Source organism: Hemibagrus wyckioides, linkage group LG08 (assembly GCF_019097595.1).
Source record: "Hemibagrus wyckioides isolate EC202008001 linkage group LG08, SWU_Hwy_1.0, whole genome shotgun sequence".
Taxonomy (NCBI): domain Eukaryota; kingdom Metazoa; phylum Chordata; class Actinopteri; order Siluriformes; family Bagridae; genus Hemibagrus; species Hemibagrus wyckioides.
In genome coordinates, this window is record NC_080717.1 from 15,237,568 (window position 1) to 15,257,323 (window position 19,756).

The following is a 19,756-nucleotide window of genomic DNA, read 5'->3' on the forward strand; positions in this document are numbered from 1 at the left end:
AAAATCAATATTTACCGAGGACAGATCATTTTGTAGCAGTGTTGGTTTCAACTTTTAACCTTAAAACGGCCATGGAAATATGTTCATGCATCTGATCACCTGAGAAATAAGTACAAATGTCAGTGAAGGAGGGTGGTGTGGTTGAATTTGGTCCAGCACCAGTATGAATGCTGATTATAAGCCTCCATTCAATACTATTTATATGATTTACACAAATTTGTAAATAGAAGATTGTTAGGCTGTGTTTTTCCTAATTTACAATTTTCAAATTAAATGGTGCACTAATTTGTGTAGCAAAGAGTCGACGAAGCGTGAAAAGACCTACATTAAAGCCAAGGAGATGAAATTGTTTAGTATACAGGGATTAGTCGCTGGATTTCAGTGAAATGTGTTTTAAATAAAGAAAAACAAGGTGAGTTTAGGACATATTCACTTTCTCACAGTTCAGCACACAACTCCACTGCTTCGTCTCAGTGAATGTTAGGAATACTGGAGCAACTTCAACTCTTAAACTGGAATATGTGCAGCCTGTAGAGGGCAGGCTAAGTCATATTCAGGGCAGGGGTACTGTATTGCACTGAAAATGTAACATCAGTACTACTCTCTTCTATGGACTGTTTTTATACTGTACAAATCATATGTGGAAGTGTTAATTATATACTACTTCTGTAACCTAAACTTATACATATTTTACTATGAACATACACTGTACACAAAAATGTTTACCGTACAATACATTCCCTGCTGATTTTATATTCTGCATTCTCTGTCCTTCAGTTTCCCATACAGTCAAGAGTGGTGAGGATAAGACTTACCACCTAAACAGGTGTGTTTTTTGTGTGTGTGATTTCACAAAAACATGCTCTTCACATTTAAAAGGGCCAGCAATAGTTTCTAAACAGTCACTACGCATAAATATTCAGAATATATACAGGGAAGAAAGGCAAAGCTCTCCTGGATTTTAATACAAGCTTTCCATCAGAAGCATGTAACTTGTGGCTGAGGAGAAATAGTGTGTAAAAGAGTCCAAATTACTAGCTATCTCAAAGAAAATCAGAAATTTAATATATACTTTTGGAAATAGCCCTTTTCTGTCACTGCAAGGAAAGCAGAAAACAGCATATATTCAGATTTGAAAGAAAAAAAAAAAACAACAACAAATGAAATTAAAATGGCATTTTTGGTATCATAGCAATTAAGGCAGTTGGTTTCTATACATATACAAGTCAAATCAAGATGCTTAAACAGAATGAATCAGGATACTCTAAATAGCCATGACCTACAGAGTTTAACAGACATCACCAAGCAACAGCCACCAGAAAGACCAGATATGTTCACAAAACTGCGTAAGAACAGTAAAAATATCTAACAATATTCACTTACAGGATTAAAATACTAACAAGACTTTGGTATGGTCCCATTTTATGGAGTATCAGAAAGCATTCACACCTAGTGTCTCCATTAGTGCTAGTGTAACAGAAATCACCAAGCTCATTTAAAGTGTGTCTTTGTAGTGGTCATTCCTGTAACTCACCCAGTCAGACCATAGTACAGCACTGGTGCATGTTCCCAAAACAAAAGCAGGTGAAAATGATTGTAGTTACTCAAGGAAAATAAATGTTTTGTAAGACTATACAATATTTGTTGATGATCTGGAATTAGAAACTGATGGTGCACAAATGGTTTGCAGAGTCTGTGCTTTAGGGTATTGTACTTAACTATCATCACTCCAGTAAGCACACTTCCACAAAGGGGTTTTCCTAAACGAGTTTCAAAAAGTCACATCAGGAACCAATAAGAACACTCATGTTATACGAGGCTGCCAGGCCAGGATACTACAGTGAGTGTGACTTTATTCCTCTGAAGCTTCAGCATAGGAATCAGGGATGAATTGTTCATGCCCACTGTAGTAGCTCCATTTACGGCCACAATTTCATCGCCGCACCTGCAGCAAAGTACAAAGAAAAATATTAATATTCTAGCAATTTCTAGAAGATTGTCTAGAAAAATCTCTTAAATTCTGTAGGCAAAATGAATGGATTACGTCAAACATTTTAAACTTACTACCACCAAAACAGAGTAGTAGTGAGTCAATGAAAATGTGGTGTAATCCTAAACAGATTTTACCTTTTAACCAAAGCAAGCAACTTCAGTAGAATAAATAAATAGAATCAGTAGAATGAATAAATTCAAGCTTATACAACTCCAGACAACCAGTGCTAGACGATTCCAAACGACCTGATATTGAAATGAATGCTGCCATTATTTAACTACAAAAGTATGTTAGGTCATGCACTGCTGATAATCCTTCATTTAAAAAAAAAAACAAAAAAACAACATACTTGAGTCGACCATCAAAGTAGGCGGGAGTTCCAGGTACTATGGTTTTTATAAAGAAGGGCTGTTGACCTCGACTTTCTTCGTATCCTCCCACAATGCTGAAGCCCCAGCTCTCGTTGTTGGTTTTTAACAGCACAATGTCACGACACCAGTGCATGTGGCTTGTGAATGAAAAGAAAATGAACATGTTTATATATATCGGCATTCAGAGAGACTCTGACACAATAAGTGCTTTCAAAACAGCACACAAGAAGGAAAGCCACTAAATCACAGCATTTTATTGCATGTCTAGTAGCAAGTCAAGATAACTGGAGCTATGGAATAATCAATATTATAAGAGACATTTTAAAATGTCTGGATGGCAGAAATCCTTTACTGTACCATGTCCATTCCTTACCTGGGTAGGCCCAGCCAGTGTGTCCACAGAGGGGACCAGTTGATATCACCCTCTCTGGGGTTTTCCGTTGTGTCCATTTCTTCTTGATTTGCTGCCTCTGCATCCTGCTCTTCCTCATCTGCAAGGGTGCGGATGACGCGTAGCGTCACGGAGTTCTGGGCTGCCTGTGTCTTCAGCACAGACACGGCTTCATTATAAGTCAGCTGGGTCAGGTCAACGGCATTGATGCTCAGCAACACATCACCTGAGCAAAAACACATTTATACAATTACCAATAAGCATGTCCATGAAGACTGCAGTATTACAGTGTGTGTGTCTGTGTGATCTGATGTTGGCAATTTAATCAACACACATTCATGAATACATTATACAGCAGGAAAACTAGACTACATTACCCATTTATTTGATTTTTTGCCAAAAGTATTGAAACTATTTGTTTAATTACACTTTCAAGTAGTGAGGTGGTAGTATGTGTATAGTGTATAACTATTTCTTGAGGCTGAAAGCACACTGTTGGCTGCTAATAGTTCAGCTCAAGTTTAAATATTTATTTTAGAGTTTTTATGGTTGAAAATATTGTTGTATTGTTGAATTCAGCTGACGTTTTTCAGTGTGCATGTAGACACGCTTGATATTAATAGTGTAAAAGTTAGTGAGGCCCAAAAGAGTCAAATCTGTGACACTGTAATCTCTCCTCTTAATGCATCTATTCCTTTTAGCAAGAAGTATCAAAATGTCAAACCTGGTTTGATGATACCATCTCTGTGCAGGCAGCCTACTGGCTGCACACTGGTAATGTACACAGGCAGACGACTGCGGCCGTCTCTCCCACCAGCGATTGTGATACCTAGTGAATGCCGTGGCTCCTTCTTCACACTCACAGTCTTTTCCTGACTGGAGAATCCACCAGGAGGATCCTAACACACAAATACACAAAAACACACACACAAACACGCTTATGCCCTCTGTGGAATCTCAAACAAAATGGATTTCAATTACTATAAAGAATTGATCATAAAATTGCTTACATTACATTTCACTATCTACCCAGCCCCCACCCTAAAGTCATGGATAAAATCAGTGCTGCCTTTAGAGCACAGTTGAGTGAAAAAAGTGAAACTCAAGAGACGTGTCTGAGTCCTGTGGTGAAAACATTTGTAAAAACAAACACTCCTCTGTTCTAGATACTGCTAGAAATGGAGACAAGTGATAATGTGAAGGGCCTGACACACTGCCATCATAACTCATGACTAGTGGCAAAAGCCACGGCTTCACTATCTTCTCCCAGTGTCTGGGGAACTCCAGAAGGGGTGTTGGGGGCCTTTTCCTACTCAGCAGGGGACCCTCCCTCCCAACAAGAGTAAAGGCTTCAACTCTGCAGGCGAAAGCTAACTGTCACCAGCTTTGATCCCAAGCCACAAACTAACCAGCAGAAAGGGAGAGAGAAAGCAGCACCCTAAGCCTTTTGATCATGGGCAAGGTCCAAAGATAGAGGCTAGCTGCTTTAATCTCACCCTCACCAGCCTGCATCTGCTGCCTCTAGCTTTCACCTCCAAAGCCAGTGAGGAAGTGACACGGAAGCAAGGTGTGACAGAAGGCAGTGTGAAGAGTGCTTTAATGGAGAGAGATGAGAAACATACACACAGCCACATGGTAGCACTGGACTTTAAAGTATAAGCTGACCAGACCAGATGACCAGCATTGGGTTTCTCAGCCTCAAGCTGGAAAAACAGCCTCTTTTCTACTGTAGGACTGAATAGAGAGAAACTGAATTCCATAAGCACGGATGCTCAGATTGCTCTTAAATGCCATCATATGAACAGTCTCCTGTATGTCATTAAAATAATCATTTAACAGATACACCAGCATAATTTATTGCATATATATTTTTAACAACAATTTGGCTTTACAGTGGAAATGCAGCTAAAGACCATCATCTCATCAGGTTATTCTAACCACAGCATTATTACACAATTATAACACAAACACAATAAAGTTTACCTTCATAAATGTAGAGCGCCGTCTGAAATACTGGGTCTCGGCACCTCTCCTGGCTCCTCTGCTCTGCAGCTCACTTCCCTCTTCAGTGGACTCTGGCTGCCTCATCACCACAAAATTCACTCGTACTTCACTTGCCTGGTCATGCACAACAACCAGATAAAGCTTGTCATGTTACTTAAAGTGAGACACCCAAATTACACAATGTTCTGCTGATGGATGAAATCACAACATCTAAGACAAGTTATGCAAACAGGTTCAGCTCTTTATCACAGTAGTTTCACACATCAGTCAATTATTTTAAATCTGACTGCTTCATTTTAACCAATGATTATTAGATTGTTAAAATTTGTGGCCTTTCATTCATTGCTGTGGAACGTATACCTTATCTTAATTACATCATTTCAAAATGGTGTCTTGCTACAGCATGTATGGGTATACGCATATTTACTTCACACATGTAAAAGTAATCAGCAAAGCATATTATATATATATATATATATATATATATATATATATATATATATATATATATATATATATATATATATATACATATATATATATATATATATATACATATATATATATATATATACATATATATATATATACATATATATATATATATATATATACATATATATATATATACATATATATACATATATATATATATATATATATATATATATACATATACATATACATATATATATATACATATATACATATATATATATATATACATATACATATATATATATATATATACATATATATATATATATATATACATATACATATATATATACATACATACATACATACATACATACACACACAATAATAATAGCGTCAATAGTCAAGACAATAATCAATAATAAATCGAGTTACTGTATAGATACAATTCCAAGCCATCATTACATCAAGTTTTTGCTTCTAGATCAACACTTTTTTGTTTGTAACAAAATGTGTAGTTTTATAAACTTTAAACTTTATAAATCAGTTCATGCTAGATATTTATGGTGCTATACATGGTCACACAACAAGACTCATTATTTAGGACACATTCTCAACCCTGTTCTTGGTATACCAAGCCCTGCACATTTTAATGCATTTCTGCACTAATACAGCCAAGTCAGAGAGGGCTGTTCAGTTAACTGATTAGTTAAATGAGGTGTGTTAGGAGCATTCGAAACACTAAAATGTGCAGAGCAGTGGGTGCTTTTAGAACCTTTAAATTAGGGCATAGCTCCTTCCTCCCAGTACCTGGATGATCTGAGCAGCGCTCTCTGGTGTTCCATGTCTCAAATCATGGCCATTGATGGCCAGGACTTTGTCATTGTTGCGCAGTTTGCCATCTTTGGCAGCCAGGCCTCCTGGCAATAGGTCAAGGATGAAGACACCCGGTTCATCTGATTTGCGGATAAGCTTGATGCCGAGGGGCTCGGAGCGCTCGCGCTTCACCAGCGCCACCTGGATCACTGTGCCCGGATTGTGTGATGGTTGAACCATAGGAGAGGAAGAAGGCTGCATGTGGTGCTCGGGCCTTGGCTTGAAGCCCTTCTCTTGCATAACAGTAAGCCTGAGAACAGAACATGGCCTCCGCAGAACAGCAATAGCTTGTGCATGAGGGACAGAGGCAAGGCTCACATCGTTTGCCTGCAAACACAAAAAAATCCACACAAAATGTAATTACTTAAAAGCGCCCTTACACAGTATGCCGAGCCTCAGAATGTACAAAGACAACATAGTTAGATAATCTATTTTCACCTCCAAATGTATGCATAACACAGTAGTATTAACTCTATGATTTTTTCTGCCAGAAATGTAAACTTGAGACGTAAAACTTGTCCCATGTCAAAACAGCTGCAAAATGATCCACCTTGTGGGAATATTTATTTCAGAAGTGACCTCAACATCCTGTAAGATCCTTTGAATGCATACCTCTGGTGATCTTAAAACAATGATCTTATTTATGAGTGTGTATCCCAATAAGGATTCCTGCACAGGTTTTAAAAAATCCCTACTTGAAAGGTGATTCATTGATGAGTGATGCAAGTATATCAAGACCTGATAAATCTATTCTCTTCTGCCTCAATCAGATCAGATCAAGTCAAAATGCACAACTTAGGTTACAGCTGAATTTCAGAGAGCCTGATGAGGCAAAGAGCAAAGAGGCCTTGTTCAGATTTCCAGCATATCTGATTGGACTAAGGGGGGGCCAGGATGAGTAAAATGCATCCATTCATTTTGCCTGAAACAGCCTGACTGTATGCAAGGCCAGTCATATTGGTTTGGTTTTCTGTGGCACTGCATTCCCCAACTGCCAGGGGCAGAAATCCTAGCAGAGGTCTGGATGTGAAAGGAGAGGAATAAAACTGTGTGCAGAAAAAGAACAAATGGCAGAAGAAAAAAAATGCTCCACTAAATAAATAACCCAAATATCCTAAAAAAAAAAGCATGCAAACACAATGCTAGTATTTTTAAAATTAATAAGTAATCTAAGTAAAGCACATTTTACTGGGCAAAGCTGCAAAATTTAACCAAGCCAAAACCTAACCAAGTTCAAAGGTTAAAACTCTGTGTACTTGAACATGATGTATCTTAAACACATAATCATTAAATTTCTAAACGTGTGTGTTGGCAAAAAAAATCTCCACTTTCATTATGGTTCAATTCATGAAATGTAATAAATAATGACATACATACATATATATATATATATATATATATATATATATATATATATATATATATATATATATATATATATAACCAAGCAATGTTAAGACTAAGCCAAAACGGTTTTGTTTTCTATTTAATGAGTCATTGTGTAACTAAGCCTATGGTAAGAAACTACAAACATTAACCTCTGAACAAAAAGCTTTTTTCAAAGAAGTATGGAAAATATTTTCCTGCTGACTATTAGCAGAGTTTATCCTATTATTCAACAGATTAACAGCAGTACAGCCCACAGCTTAATCTGCATGTGGACAAAATACACTTCATCTATACATACAGAGGAGAGAGTTATGTTACTTTGTAGGTTTATTTCTTGTAAGCTACTACTGTACATCATTATGGCTGTGTTAATAAAAGTATTGAGACCACTGCTTGCATGACATATTCACTGCCAACTACAGCACATTTCACAACATTTAGCAAATATAGTCAAATGTCCTTCATCCAAGCACCTGGCTGGAATGCAAACTTTCTGTGTACAATGGGTGTGAACCCATACTCGGGTAAGGAAGAAAAGACATGATATTGTTATGGCACAGAGAAATCCTAGAGGGAGTTAAACCTGATCTCTTCTAAACAGACATGCAATGAGCTAATGTGTCTCACCTCTAGAATGTGATCCCCTGGGGTGAGTTTGGCATCATGGGCAGCCACTGAGTCACGCACAATCTCTTGAATGACAATATTCCCCAAAGGTGTGTCCTTTCCACCAACTATGCGCAAACCCAAATCTTCCCCTGGTTCCTCACGAAGCAGCTCGACAATGTTTGCTTCTGCAACGAGACTGGACCTGAGGGGAGCTCCTAGAAGAGAGAACATCAAGTACAAATTTCAAATACAACACACTGAAGCACTTTCTCAAAATTCTAATGTCCAAATTGACTTCATCACTCACTGACTTTTCAGTTTGTATAATCATCAGTTAGATGAATGACTCATTTACAGAACAGACAAGGGTGACAACGTTATGTCTATAATAATCCTTAGTTGCCATGTGACTTTTTCATGTTTTTTTGTTTCCGTGACATGCAGGAATGAATGATCCAGTGAAAGACACGGTGTAGACATGTCCTCAGACAGCAGACAGTGATAATGAGATGACTGCTTCAGCAGTATGATATCACTGAGATTTCCCAGTAATCCCAAACTTTCCTCCCACATAAGGAACTGCCTCATTAATGACACCAGCTGTTTTGTTTTCTAACCAAGAGTCAACACAGTTACAAATCCATTTCCTCCTCTTTCACTAGTTTCTGTAGGTCCTTTCACACTTCTCTTCTCTTAACTAAAACAAACTGACAAGGTGTTAATTAAACAACATCAGTGATCCCCACTATTTTCTGGAATGTGCACATTTCATTCAAAGTCATGAGAACTAATAATTGTAAACATTTTTTTGTGTGTTAATTTATACAAAACCATTCATCCAGGATTCATAATGAATTCCAAGATTCCGTTTAATGTGGGAAAGACCTGTTACACATATTTGGGTTTTAGTTTGGAAAGAATAACAGAATGGCTTTACCATCATCTGCCTCCTCGAAGGCAGGGTTGACCATGCCAGGCTCTGGGGGGCCACGAGAATTAGTACGTGTGGGTGTTGGGTTGGATTTGGTTTCTGATTCTTCCTCTGTCTTGCTTCCCTTGAACTCATTCCAGGAGGGTCTCTTCCTCTTCTCGGCTTCTTCCCTGAGCCGTCTGAATGCAGGGCATCTGGAAAGGAGGAAGTGAAGGAGAACCAACAGAATGAGACAAAAGATAAGGGGGGCTGAAAGACAGTGTGAGAAAGACAGAACACAGAGCACAGAAATCCAGACATGGGAATTGGAGGAAAAGGAAATCAAGCATGCTTCATTAGCGAGCATGCTTCATTACTCTGTGGTATGCTAGTAATTAACCTACATAACATTCATTATGGAATGGCAGTACCAGTGACTACTAATAACCAAGATGTATCCATGTCGTAAAATTCGCAAATAAACGTCACACAGGAGTGGTGAAATTAATGTACATTCATTTCTTACAGTGCTACATGAAAACTTGCAAGCACATGTCAGTGTTTGTCTCAACAGGCCTTGTTTCTCTGTTGGCTGAATGAAGAGGAAGACTTTGGCTTATTTGTCACATAGTAAGAGAGTGAAAGGAAAACGAGTGGCTATTCTACTCCACTGCAGGAAGACCGAGTTGACAGGTCAGACTAGATCAGGATCAGGTCTGACCGAGTAAATGTCCTCCTCCTCCTCCTCCTCTGCCTTCCTGAACACTCCCTGCTTGCTGTGTGTTTACTCTGAGCCTCTCCAGCCCACATAAATTACCTTCCAAACAACCTTTAGACCGTAACATTACATCACAGATGATGGGTCAGATGATAAGTTAAAGGCCAAGCCAATGCTGGGGCCCAGAAAAAGTGACTGCGTCCAATGATATTCCAGATAGCATGCACATGATATTCCTTATAGCATCTCACAAAATGGAAATGTCTTGTTTAATGACTGATGATAAGGGTTGCAACAAATAAAGCCCACGCCTGGCCTAAAACAACTGTCAGACCCCCACCATCATTTGGTTCCCAGTTTATTACATGATTTAAGAGCCACAATCAGATTTCTCAAATTGATCATATCAGTTTTATTTTCTATATTTAGCTTTCCAGATAAGCTTAGTCAAATCTCTGCACCCACCCTACTGAGACAAGCTACATTCCAAAGATGCACGAGCATGATTTTCAGCCATTTTTTTCAGGGGGGAAATACAAAATATGTAAACCATTGTGTAATTATACTGGATATAGTAATACAGAACAACTCTGCTTCTAGACAGAGTAATAATTGATGAGCAATCTGATCCAATCTGGCTACTTTTAACCATATATCTAACCACAAAACCATTTGGCGCAGCATTTACCTAAAAATTTGACAAGAATATGCACTTATTCTGAAAACTGACTATATAATTTCCAAACACAGAAATATCTTAAGACTAGAACCAAAAACACCTCTTTTCAGCTTTTGACTGAATAATGAAATCAATCCAAGCACTACACCGAGTCGTGTCTATGCCAAATATAGTTTTAAAAAGGACAAATAAAATACTACTGCTACTACTAATAATAATAATAATAAAACCACAGCAATCTGCCAACCGTTCTTATTAATTAAATAATAACACTTTTGAACTTTTATTGTTGTTAACTACAATACCACCTAATACAAGTTTGCTCTTACCACTTACGTTTGTCACATAGCTATTATTTGTGACTCACCAATACATCATCCACTTGGAACCAAAAAGCATAAAGCTCTCTTCCCTGAACACTTATTGTGGTAGAACCCTGAGACTTCTGTCATAAATGATAGGATGAAAACTTTTCTTTGTACATCATTAGAATTTCAACAAATCCCATCAATGCCACGGCCATCCCTGGGTGGAAGTAAACAAAACTGTGCATGTGTTCGCTCATGTATGCGGATGAGGGCAGCTTGAAGATACATTTCTTGCTTTAAGGGTGGTCAGAGCTCAGGTTACTGTCTGTGTGAAGTTTTGCATGTTCGCCCCATGTTCGTGTGGGCTTTGCCAAATTCCTGCATCTACCAAAACATGCTGGTATGTGGGTTGTTGATTTTAAATTGTGAGTGTGTGTATGTGTGTGTGAATGCCAGGTATCCTACAATGGACTCTGACATTCTCTCCAGGTGTTCCTGGGATAGGCATCAGATAGACCACAACCCTGACCAGGACAAAGTCCATAAATGAATGAAGTTCTTGCTTTTAACCTTTGGCACATTTTTTCAACAAGTGAATGGAATTTGAATAAGTGGATGAACTACAAATTAAAAAGTTCTGTGAGCCTTAACCATGCTCTATTGGCCAGCAAATGTCATCCAAAATAGTGGCTGAATCGAGACCTCATGCTTAGTAGCACATTGCATGAGCACTGAAATATAATCAGCTTCTGTTTTATCAATACCACTGGCTTGTTTGAGGAAGCACATACAGAATTGACACATAATGTGGTCATACATGTCTTCACTCCATGTAACACTTTAGGATGAACAGTAAAAACAGATTTTAAAAAATGGACATTTTAGCTGATGACAGACAGCAAAAGCTTTGTGCCCACTGTTTCTGGGATAGGCTCTGAATCCACCACAACTCGAACTAGGATAATGGTCTTACTGTAGGTGCATGAATGAATGAATGGTCAGTGATACAGACCAGCAGCTATATGCATATCATTTGTCTAATCAATTGTCATGGCTGGTTACAGGAGTTTTGACTTTAAAATTCTACCCATACAAATTAAATGAAGACCTGTATGGCCATAACCGATTGCTTTCACAAAATAAAATTAGTAGCTAATTATGCAATAAACATATCTATATTTCTTTTAAAGTCTAATGTTCACCTATGACTGGACATTGGGCTTGGGGAGTTTTCAAGAATGCTGGCAAAGGCAGAGCTTAGTGTGTATGAGTGCAGTGGAGGAAATAATCTTTGTTAATGTCAAGATATAATAAGCATGGGTTACTGATATACTAATATAATATGACTAAAGTTTTCCCCAAGTTGTGTGGTAATATTTTCTTTGTGGATCATTTAATTGTGTTCAGTAATACATCATACAGAATTTAGTTCAATACACAATATTGTATGCATAAAACTATTACACTGGGACTTTTCGGAAGTATGTATGCAAAAAAACAAATGACATACATGCAGTCCTGAGCTAAAATATTCATTAAATGATTTTAACTGCCATTTTAAGGTTGATTATCATGTTCCTGTATTCCACAGACACTTTATATGGTTCATGGTGTACCTTATATACTGACCTGTTGTGTAGATGAGGCTGTAGCTCACAGCGCTGCATGCTCTGCTGGCACTCGTTGTGGAAAGGGCACAGCACGGTGAGTTTATCGAGCAGGTTGCGCACCAGCAGGCTGGCAGACCGGCACTGTTGCAATGACACCCGCTGCCGGTCCACGGGGCAGAAGTCCTGTTCACGCAAGAAGCTGCTCAGGCACTGCAGGCAGTACGTGTGTCCACATGGTGTGTCCACTGGCTGAAGCAGTGGCTGTAGACATATGTGGCACACCAACTCATCATCCACTTCATCCTGGTACTCATAAACGTGACTATCTTGGCTCTCATGGCACTGCCCACACTCTTTGCACACACGCGACCAGGTCAAACTACCCGGTGATGCCTGTGCCTTCTGCTCCGCCATGGTCCAGTGAGCTCTCACTCGCTCTAGATTAGAGATGTGTCCTCAAATCTCCACCCGCTCTCTACACCTTGTCAGGCGCAAAATCTGCTGAGAAAAGCGCTCAGTCCAGTGAAGAAAGAGACATCCGCTTTCTTTGTCTCCTCATCTTACATTTCTGGTGTAAAAAAAGAACAAAGAAAAAGTGTGGCTAGTGGAGGGTTTTTTTTGGCTCCCGCCTGGCTGGACAGGAAATGACACAAATCCACTTAACAGCAAGAATATGCAGAGAAAGAGGGGCAGCTGTATCCTCAGAACAAGTTTCCTCAGGAATCACAGCATGATTGAACGCCACAGTTGACTTGCAAATTTCTGAAGGTCATAATACATCACAAAAAAAGGAATTACAGTCACAAACTCATATCCAAAGAAACATATCGACATGACCAGTTCCATTTAGCTTCCCCATTTTCCTCCACCGTAAACAAACAAATCATTTCCTCTATGCATTTGTGGTAGTAAATGTTTAGGTTTTCCACCCACCTCACAGCAAATGATGACAGACTTCTAGAAACCACTCCATGCAAAAAGAGAGACTGAAATTCAGCTATGGTGACTGCCTTGAGGCTGAGTGAAACTAAAAACTGTATGTACACAAAAACCACGCAGCCAGAGAGAACCGTGTGACTAGCTAGACTGAAGCAGAGTGGAGAGCGGTGTTTAGTGTCTTGCCATACAGACAGGAGGAGGGGTCAAGTTATGTGTGTGTGTGTGTGTATGTGTGTGTGTGATGGGAGAAGGGGGGAGTTCATGTGCTGATATTGCACAAGGAAGAGTGTTCCATTAAGTGGTGGTGGAAGATCAACATGACCCATGTGTAAGCATTTCATTTTGGATGCGAGCCTCTCCACCTCTATGAATGAAATGTAGACTTTGCACATACTCCCTGTTTAGTGACAGGCTGTCACTAAAACAGCAGCCAAAATGAGGTATGCCCTTTCAAGGTGGTAAATCTAGCTCAAATGTCACAGCTTCATTTCCAAAACCAAACAGAACAAACCCTATAAATAAACATGCACAGGTAGACAGACTGATGATAAATCTGTTGGATTTTAATTTACATTCAAGGGCTATTGCAGCAGCGCTATAAATCGACAACTGTGGTGGAAACTATGAAATACTCTTTTTGCCAGAGGTCAATGACCAAAAAGCATGTAGTTACTGAATGATGAATCTAGCTTTACTTTAACAAGGCAACAGTCAAGTGATCTCACCCCTCCCGTAGGAGTATGGTGTCGGTTTTCTCACATGCAATATTTGAAGCATTCTTTATAATGAAAATTAACAAAATTCAACAAAGCTATACAAAGCCTGTACTGATTTCTAATATAAGTGAACATAAACCTTTTAGGCAAACAATTAAATAAATACAGAAAGCTAAGCCAACAGGCCAAACGACACTGATAGCATCAAACAGCTTCATCTCAATCTAGCATGTCTAACACATCAGTCTGCTAACCTAACTAACTTTGTACAAAAATGATGGGGTGCATTGCTAAAATAGCAATATGATGTATTTAGTACATCAAGGTACAACAATCACCCTGAATATTAGAATGAGGTACATCAACCACACACATTTGTGATTTCTCAACATTTTCAGATTTTGTTCCACTTTTATCTTGGTAAGGCTTTCTACTAGATTTTGGAGCATGGCGGGGGGGGAGTATTTGTGATCATTTAGACACAAAAGCATTAGTAAAGTCAGGTACTGATGTTGGGTGAGGAGGTCTGGCGCTGCAGTTCATCCCAAAGGTGTTCAGTGGGGATTGAGGTCAGGGCTCAGTGCAGGCCACTTGAGATTTTACACACCAACCATGACAAACCATGTCTTCATGGACCTCATTTTGTGCACAGGGCATTAGGTTTGAGCCTCTTAGTTCCGGTGAAGGGAAATTCTACAGCATATGTAAACATCCTATACAACTGTGTACAACTTAGTGGCAACAATCTTTGGGGAAGACACACATATGGGTGTCAACAAACAACTGCACAAAATAAACAACAAAAATACACCATATATAAAACCCTGTAAACTGTAGCTTTGTTAGCAACTTTCAGCTGCATTACTAGCTACACTATATTGCCAAAAGTTTTGGGACATGTGCCTTTACATGTACATGAATGTAATATGGAGTTGGCCCACCTTTTGCAGCTATAACAGCTTCAACTCTTCTGGGAAGGCTTTCCACAAGGTTTAGGAGTGTGTTTATGGGAATTTTTGACCATTCCTCTAGAAGTGCATTTGTGAGGTCAGGCACTGATGTTGGACGAGAAGGTCTGGATCACAGTCTCCGCTCTAATTCATCCCAAAGGTGTTCTATCAGGTTGAGGTCAGGACTCTGTGCAGACTAGTCAAGTTCCTCCACACCAAACTCGCTCATCCATGTCTTTATGGACCTTACTTTGTGCACTGGTGTGCAGTCATGTTGGAACAGGAAGGGGTCATCCCCAAACTGTTCCCACAAAGTTGGGAGCATGAAATGGTCCAAAATGTCTTGTATGCTGTAGATCCTTTCAATGGATCTATGGGGTTAAGCCCAACAACACCTGAATTTAATGATTTGCGGGGTGTCCCAAAACCTTTGGCAATATAATGTAGCTGTTAGCTAATGTTAATTCTATAATAGACTAGAAATGAATGCTGTGATCAGATGAGACCAAAATCACAATTTTTTTGCACAACTTCAGAATGTTTGGTGATAATAAGGAACTGCAAACAAGTAAAACTGATTGATGCCTTGGGGCTGTTTAGTGGCGGGTGTTTCAGGGATTCTTATGAAGACTAATGGTATCATAAATTCTGCTAAGTACAAGGAGATTTCAAACCAAAACCTAATTGCCTCTGGCAGGAGGTTCAGACTTAACCATAGATTAAGCTTTAAACAATATGAGTCGAACCAGATCAGCACAGAAATTCCTAAAGAAACAAAAAATAAATGACTGCCTCCAGATTTTAAAGTGCCTATTTAAAACTTGTGGTCTGAACTAACACAAGTTAAAAGAGAAATACACATTCACACAAAGCTAAGAATATAAAGGAGTTTAAAATGTTCTGCATGTAGAAAGGGACCAAGGGTGGACAAACAGAATCTCCTTAAGTCATTACAGGAAGTGGCTCACTGTTTTTATTCTCTCTTGGAAAGACAACACAAAATCTTAAAAATAACTACTTAAAAAACATTTAAGCATGGTTTTAACCATGTCTGTACAACGTGAACAAAATTATACAACGTCCCTGGACATCTAGGCTTAAAATATCACTGTTACATTTTTATATAATAGTGTAATAGAAAATGTTGTTCAAGCCAGTCTTGTTCTTTTCTGCTCAGGGTCAATCTTACTACTTTTTTAGAATGCTGTGCATAATTCTGAATAACATGGCCACTTCCGTGCCCAAATGAGTGACCATGTCATAAAAAATTAATTGTTTAGTTTACTTTATTAAATTGAACTTTTGGTGTTGGTGGAATAATTCACATACGCAACAAATAAGTCAAAGCCATTTTATCTACTTTGTTCTTTTTGTGTATTATGTGCATCTCTCCTGCAGATGGCCAACTGAACAGTCCCTCTAGGATTCTGTGTTTATGCAGTTGTAGATATTAAGCAAAAAACATGCAAATCCCGCAAAATTACCATAGATTTGGGCCAAGACATCATAACAAAGTGCATTCACAGCTATCACAGAAAGTGATTACATGTGTGTCTTCATTGGTAGTTCATTGGTTTTCCCCCACAAATATGAAGTATTTTCATCAGAAATTTTGTTGTTAGACATGCTGGAAATAAAAAAATTGGTAAAAACCAAAGCTTTATGAAGCAAACCTGAGATATAATATCAAGCGTAAGAAGTGTTTTGAACATAATCTAATATTTTTTTAGAACAAGACAGCTCACTGACTTTATTATACAAGAAATGTTTGGAAAGGGCAGGTCTTTTATTTCTGTGTAATAAACAGCTAATGAGTTATGAAACCAAGAACTGCCCATAGAGACTATAAAAGCTCTTGGGAAAATCTAAGCTACTGGGATTTGGTTCAGTGTCTGCTCATTACTAACCACAGTTTTATAAAGCCATGGCTTTCAAGCATGACCACTGTTTAACCCTAGAACCCAACAACTCAAATATGCTAAATCAATAAGTGTGTACATGAATATTGGTACCGTAAAAGTGGGAACCTAATTGCACATTGATCTGAACACAGCAAAGCATGAACACACTATAAATCTAAACCACTGGTTAGTGCTATGAATTTCTACACAACTGTGAATACAAAAATAAATCTAAAGTATATTACATGTAGGCCTTTTAGCCAGTGAGCAGTGTGTGGTTTTAAGGACACAGTATATAAGGCCCATTTAATCTATTTGTTAACCAGAGCCTGGCTAATGTGGTATATTTGTCCTTCATCACCAGCTAAGTCCATACCAAAGCTATACCACTACCATCCATTCTTACTTGTAGTCTATATAAACATCTTCGAGTGTACACAATGATATATGTATTTCTCTTCATTCAAGTGTGCTGTCAGTGTGTACCAGTAGGTGCCATGGAAAATACAGCAAACAAAAATGTGATGATTCACTTGATACTAAGACATGAATCATATATTAAGGGATATTGTCAATGCAAGTTTAAAAGCTATTTCTACAGCTTCCTACAATAATACTGTAAAGCTGCCAACCATTTTACACAAAACCATACAGCTAAAACCAGAAGCCTTTACCAACATCACACGCAAATTAATTAACTGTGAACTGGATTAAAAAAAACAAGAACATGTCTTGCTTTAGCAGTGGTGAAATCCTAAATGAGCTTGGAACACTCCAGAGATTTTGTGCAATTATTCAGTCTCATATTACTGATGATAAAAATATACACAGAAAAGTGGCAGAGTAGATCCCCAACCAAGCTGTTGCCCATTTTTGTGCAGGGACCATAGATATTGTCTACTCTCTGAGCATCAGTCAATATCAAGTAGCTTTCCAATTTTAAAGGGAGGAGGTGCACCCTAATAACTCAACAATGCCGCTGTCCACCACCTATAGAGAAACTTGTAAATCAAAGTAAATGAGAGTGGCCAGTTTGAAAAGCTTTTCTCAATCTGACAGGAAGAGTATGAATCACTCACTCCACCACTACCTTACATAAATAAATAAACAGCTCCATAGCTGCCCATACCGCTTCTGTAATTATATTTCAGACAGAAATGATGTATTTCTTATGAGCAAGCACAAGAGAGAGAAAAAAAAGGGGGCAGTGAGGCTACAAGTCTCATCATTCTACCACTGGAGATCACCATCACCTTCAATGCTTTCCACAAATCTCGATGTACACATCACTGCCTGAACCAATCTGGTCTGTACAACATATTAAATAAACATATTACCCCGCCCAGGCATAACATTATGAGCACTGGCAGGTGAAGTGAATAACACTGATTATCTCCTCATCCTGGCACCTGTTAGTGGGTGGGATACATCAGGCAGCAAGTGAACATTTTGTCCTCAAAGTTGATGTGTTAGGAAGCAGGAAAAATGGGCAAGCGTAAGGATTTGAGGTTTGATAAGGGCCAAATTGTGATGGCTAGATGACTGGATCAGAGCATCTCCAAAACTACAGCTCTTGTGGGGTATTCCCGGTCTACAGTGGTCAGTATCTATCAAAAGAGTGGTCATGGGCAGCCAAGGCTCATTGATGCATGTAGGGAGTGAAGGTTGGCCCGTGTGATCCGATACAACAGACGAGCTATTGTTGCTGAAATTGCTGAAGAAGTAAATGCTGGTTCTGATAGAAAGGTTTCAGAATACACAGAGCATGATGGGCTATTTTGGCAGCAAAATAGAGACCAACACAATATCAGGCAGGTGGTCATAACAAAATGCCTGATCGGTGTATAATATAAATACAAATACAATCATACCCTAATTCTTCCTTTCCAGTCCACACCTCTAAGTGTCAACTGACAACAGATTCCCAATGATGGCATGGCATAACACAGTACACTTGCCAAATAGAAGGCAATAAAGGAGGTAGACAAAATAATTATATTCTATATATTACTTAGTAAACCCCACCGGCTTTACACAAAAGTCATAAATGACACACACACGTGTACGAGAAAGACCTAGGGCCACAATTGTGCAAACCACTGACCCGACACCTGAGTCTAGCGCTATAAATCATTTAGCAGTCGGCTCAAAGAACCTGTTCGCAACCGAGACAACAGGCTAAACTTTAATAAAGCAAAAATACAATTGAAAAGTATAAAATAAACACCATATTCGGTTGGAATGTAAATTTGTTCATTACATTTCTTTATCGTTGACGCGCGTGCTTCATCGACCTTATAAAAGGCTCTGACCGAAACCGTCACCTTCAGGTCATTAAACCGACATCAAGCGATTCTTAATTAAACCGAAATAACGACAAACGAAATTATATGTGACTTTAATATAAATTGTATAGGCTAGCCGTCGGTGAGGAAATATATCGCTTGCCTGCTCGGGAAATACCGAAACTCTCCTTACCTGAGAGAGGCTTTTCCGGAAGTGGGCAATAAAACAAAGAAGTTGGAAGCTGAAATGAGGGGAATGACCTGTTTTAGCTGAAACAGAGTAGCCTCACAAAAAGAGTGAGCTGTTATGGAGGTGATCTAGCCTCTGTTAACCACAATGAGTCCATGGGATATTCCTGCATGTAGTTTAATTCCGTTGACGACGCAGTTTCGAAAACAAACCTGCAGGTAGTGACGTTTGGACAGGAAGTGTGCGCAGGTAGAGGGCCAGGTGTGCCGTCACGCTAGTGTGTAGCGCGCGACCATGGCACGAGGACCAAACAATCCTTCTTTTAACGTATTTCCTAAGCTCCTTCTTTAAGCGTTTTTTTTTTGTTATATTATAGTTTTGTTTGAATTTTTGTTAGGGCAAGACTCAGTTCCCTCCATAAATGTTTACATCATGCTTTGCGGTTCAGTTAATTGCAGCATCACATAATTAGGTAAAGA

The 19,756-nt window shown here is 38.8% G+C and overlaps 1 protein-coding gene across 4 annotated transcripts; it reads right to left on the reverse strand.

The window, feature by feature from the left end:
- Window positions 1–111: 111 nt before the first annotated feature.
- Window positions 112–19,510, reverse strand: lnx2b (ligand of numb-protein X 2b). Of its 4 annotated transcripts, none has more exons than XM_058397319.1 (10): window positions 19,281–19,510; window positions 12,316–12,864; window positions 9,009–9,196; window positions 8,090–8,286; window positions 6,008–6,400; window positions 4,739–4,873; window positions 3,480–3,654; window positions 2,738–2,981; window positions 2,343–2,501; window positions 112–1,945 (listed from the first exon to the last, which is right to left on the reverse strand). In XM_058397319.1, the coding sequence occupies exons 2-10, from the start codon at window positions 12,708–12,710 to the stop codon at window positions 1,810–1,812; spliced, it is 2,022 nt and encodes a 673-aa protein (XP_058253302.1). In that variant the 5' UTR covers window positions 12,711–12,864; window positions 19,281–19,510; the 3' UTR covers window positions 112–1,809. The 4 variants fall into 4 exon arrangements, with proteins under 4 accessions (XP_058253302.1, XP_058253305.1, XP_058253306.1 ...); XM_058397322.1 differs by having other exon boundaries at window positions 12,316–13,058; XM_058397323.1 differs by lacking the exon at window positions 19,281–19,510 and adding an exon at window positions 13,230–19,209.
- Between the last annotated feature and the right edge of the window lie 246 nt (window positions 19,511–19,756).

Coding starts and splice junctions, on each gene's coding strand:
- lnx2b (XM_058397319.1), bottom strand. CDS start 12,710: ATGGCGGAGCAGAAGGCACAGGCATCACCGGGTAGTTTGACCTGGTCG. Junction 8,287..9,008: donor CTTCGAGGAGGCAGATGATG/GTAAAGCCATTC, acceptor TCTCTCTTCTAG/GAGCTCCCCTCAGGTCCAGT. Junction 2,982..3,479: donor AGATGGTATCATCAAACCAG/GTTTGACATTTT, acceptor GTTTTTGCTCAG/GTGATGTGTTGCTGAGCATC.